At 58.6% G+C, this 3,964-nt stretch overlaps 1 protein-coding gene across 1 annotated transcript in view; it reads right to left on the reverse strand.

Moving 5' to 3' along the window:
• Positions 1-976: 976 nt before the first annotated feature.
• Positions 977-3,964, reverse strand: part of LOC122192199 (E3 ubiquitin-protein ligase TRIM7-like) — a gene marked incomplete at its 5' end in the record, with an annotated part of 4,067 nt that continues 1,079 nt past the window's right edge. The window contains 5 exons of the mRNA XM_042892709.1: positions 977-1,742; positions 2,705-2,737; positions 3,098-3,213; positions 3,355-3,377; positions 3,697-3,915. Coding sequence (XP_042748643.1) covers positions 1,216-1,742; positions 2,705-2,737; positions 3,098-3,213; positions 3,355-3,377; positions 3,697-3,915 — 918 coding nt within the window. The remainder of the gene's footprint in view (positions 1,743-2,704; positions 2,738-3,097; positions 3,214-3,354; positions 3,378-3,696; positions 3,916-3,964) is intronic.

Here is a 3,964-nt window from a genome sequence, read left to right on the forward strand (position 1 = left end):
GAAGGAGGGAGAGCCTCGATGGTGGCGGGGCAGGCAGCAGGATCCGCAATAAAGGGGTTGGTTTTGGTATGAGATCGTGCTGCTCGCTTCCTGCAGGGCTTCGTGGTTGAATTCCTGCTGCGCCCCTGCCCAGAGGTTTACAGAGGGCAGAAATCGAGATGGTCGTTAAAACAGAGGGGGCTGCATGGGGTTCAGCCGTAACTCGGGGTGCTGCTCTCACAGCCCCCTGTTAACAAGGGCTAATTACAAGCTCTACCCCGAGCCTCAGCCCCGCAGACCCTCCTCCATACTGCAATAAGCACAGCGTGCCCTGCAGCATGATGGCATGGGGGGGAGGAAGAATGGATTTGGGGGAGGGCGGCGCTTTGGGCCCAATCTGCTGCTGGGGATGCAGATCAGGGAGCACCCATGGGTGGGACCCCCCCCCACCCAACCCAGCACAGCCCTGCGGTCGAAGCGCATCGCAGGAGTCGCTGCGGATTGGATTCATTTTTTTCTGGTTGTTGTCGTTGTTCTTTTTGCACAGCAACTTTTATTTCCCCACTAAAGAGATTGAACAGTAAAGAGACACAACGGCACGCGGGGGGGCACACGAGGGCGGCTTGCAAGCGCGCGGGGGGCACACACCTAAACCAATGCTCCCCTGCAAGGCAGGGATTGAGGCCCACACAGCCGGCCTGAAACACCAGGCCTGCCTCCATCACAGTCGCTCAGCACTAAGAGGAAGGGGGGAAGACAGCGGGGATGGAGCAAAATGAGGGCAGGGCCCCGTCCTGGGGGGAGGGAAAGCAAGGATGGGGGCGAGGGGAGGCCAAAAACGCCGAGTGATGGGGGCTGGTGGGGCAGCTCTGGTCCTCACGGGGGTTTTTCTCACCTGCACAGAGGGGGTGGCTTCGTTATGGAGCAAAGAACCCCAAACGTGGCTCCGCTCCCTGCTCTGCAGCCGACTCGAGGAGTACAAAAGGGGTTTGCTGGGACAGGGGGCCGAGGAGGGGAAACCGACCCCGTGTGGGCGCTCAGGCAGCCGGGTCCATCCACCCTCAACGTCCGGCTGCCCAGAAAACTGTTTTTGGGTTAAAAGATGCAAATTTCTAGAAGAACAACACAAAAAAACCAACCCCCAAACCCTACAGCGGGGGGAGAAACATGGGCTGAAGGGAAGGCAAGGGCAAAGGGCGGGGGGCACTACGGGCGGGGGGCACAGAAGCGGCCGGGTCAATTGCACAGGGAAAGCGAGGAGCCCACGTAGAAGAGCCAGAAGAAAGGGAAAATCTTCTCGGTGAAGGCGGCCGTGAAGGTGAAGATGGGCGCCATGTTGTCGGCGTTGTAAAACGCCACCCACCCCCCTTCGTAGTCCAGGTAAACCCCGATCTTACGGGGTCTCTCGCACAGGGACAGGGGCGTCTCAGGGGAGGTGAAAGCCTGGTACTGATCCCAATTCTTCCCTTTCCAGTTCAGCCCCACGGCCCAGATCCCTTCCTCGGGGGCAAAATCGATCTTTTCCTTCCTCCGCACCGACTCCCGCGCTGCCCCCAGCACCCAGCTCTCCCCGTCGCCCACCTCCACCTCCCAGTAGTGCCTCCCTGCCACGAAACCCTCGGCCGCCAGCACGCAGAAGGAGAAATCGAATCTCTTGGGGTTGGCGGGAAGCTCCTGGGGGGCGCTGCGAAGCCGCACGCTCCTCTTGTCCTCAGACAGCACCAGGTAGGGGTTGGCCGTGTCCGGGTCCAGGGAGAGATCGCCTAAAGAGGGGACACGGGGAATCAGGGCCGAGACGCAGCCAGCGCCGCGCTGCGCCTTCATCGCAGGGGCCAGGATGCTTCCAGGATGGGGTTTAGGGGCCAGGATTCTGTGCTTTAGGGGCCAGGATGGGATTTAGGGACCAGGATGCTTCCAGGATGGGGTTTAGGGGCCAGAATTCTGAGCTTTAAGGGCCAGGATGGCATTTAGGGGCCAGAAATCTGAGCTTTAGGGGCCAGGATGGGATTTAGGGACCAGGATTCTGTGTTCTAGGGACCAGGATGCTTCCAGGATGGGTTTTAGGGGCCAGGATGCTTCCAGATTCAGTTTTAGGCACCAGAATTCTGTGCTTTAGGGGCCAGGATGGGTTTTAGGGGCCAGAATTCTGTGCTTTAGGGGCTAGAATGCTTCCAGGATGGGTTTCAGGCACCAGAATTCAGTGCTTTAGGATCCATGTTGCATAGAAACAGATAAATAAGAGACAGACAGGCCTCCAAATTGGAAAGGAATTGGTGTGGTGGTGCCTGCAGGGCGACCAGGTCAGGAGCAGGGAGCGAATGAGAGAGGAGAGGAGCCAACAAGGGATGGATGTGGACAAATATTGGGATTCCCAATGTTTGGTGAGCAGGGATCGGGCTCCTCTCTAATTTAGGGCAGAGGAAACTCGGCTGTGCCAGGCCAAGGCCTGCTCTGCCCCACTGCTCTCACCCCAGATGCCTCCCAGCATAGAAAGTTCTGCATAGAACTGACATTTGTAGCCACTACCAATTGCCAGGAGGCAGCAGTGTAAATATCTTTGGTTTCGAGGGCTGCTCCCATCTTTCCAGGCAGGAAACAGGGGCTGTCAGGGCCGCAGCCCCTGAGGCCAAAATGGTGTCGTAGCCCCATCACATTGAGCCCAGGAAGGGGGTTTGGAAGTGGAAAAACAAAGGGGAGCCCCAAGTAAAAAAACCAACAGCCTCACCTGTATCGTTCTCCAACTCGAACCGAAGGTTCTCTGTGGGAAGAAAAAAGGAGTTCAGCTCCATGTGCGCCGCAATGGGGGGAGCTCAGCCCCAATGGGGGGGGCTCAGCCCCAACAGGAGGAGCTCAGACCCCCGTGTGACCCAAGGGGGGGAGCTCAGCCCCTATAGCAGGAGCTCAGCCCCCTGTGCACCCCAACAGGGGGAGCTCAGTCCCAAGGGGGGGGGCTCAGCCTTAACAGGAGGAGCTCAGACCCCTGTGCACCTCAATGGGGGGAGCTCAGCCCCAACAGGAGGAGCTCAGGCCCCCATGCACCCCAACAGGAGGAGCTCAGCACAAATAGGAGGAGCTCAGCCCCCTTTGCACCCCAACAGGAGGAGCTCCCAGCACTCACCCTTGAACTCCAGCAGCACCTCTTTCAGCACGGCGCTCTTTTGGGAGAAGCTCTTCAGTTTCTTTTCCAGCTCGGCGAAGCCGGGCTCCGGCTTGCAGAACATCCAGCTCTCAAAGCTGGGGAGGAAAAAGCAGCATTAGCAACAAAACCAGCAGACAGGGAAGGAATCTGCCCCGCTCTGGGGCTCTCTATTCCCTTCTGTTTCCCCCTGCAGGCCAAGCCTCCCAGCGAACCCAGCACGGACCCGGCTTGCTCACCTGCTTCCAGCCGTGGTGACAGCCTGCAGAGAAGAAAAGCAGCATCTGTTAGTCCCCAAACCTCCAAAATCCTCCCCAAAACGACTTATGGAGCGGCTCTCAGCAGCTGTTACAGGAGCTGGGAGCTTTAGGAGCAATATTTGGGGTGTTTCCTTGGAGGTTCTGCAGTGCCAGCACCCACAAGAGACAAATGTCGCTCAGGGTGCATTTCATTCCCAAAGCTGCACCAAATTTGGAGGGGGGGGAAAAGGTAAAGCCAGCAGCTTTGCCTTATTCCTGATGCGGAGCTCAGGAATCCCAGCAGCACTGGGAGGAAGCAGCAGCCCACAGCCCCATTCTCACCGCGCTCCCAGGGCCGTTCTCTGCCCCGTGTTCCCCCAGCAGTTTGTCCAGCTGGGCAATTTCCTCCGACAGCCTGGACACGCTCTCATCTCTCCTCTTCACGATGTCCCTGTCCAGTTCCTCCAGACGGGACAGCAGGAGCTGCTCCTTCTCCTCCAGGAAACCCCGCAGCTCTTTGCATTCAGCCACGATTTTCTGCCTCTCCACTTCGGTTTGCTTCTGCAGGAGCCAAAGGGGAGAGAAGAGTGAGGGGGGGAGCAGGGGGGGA

The sequence above is a fragment of the Lagopus leucura genome, unplaced genomic scaffold (genome assembly GCF_019238085.1).
Source record: "Lagopus leucura isolate 7727_CA_CO unplaced genomic scaffold, USGS_WTPT01 33701-0_obj-0_obj, whole genome shotgun sequence".
Classification (NCBI taxonomy): domain Eukaryota; kingdom Metazoa; phylum Chordata; class Aves; order Galliformes; family Phasianidae; genus Lagopus; species Lagopus leucura.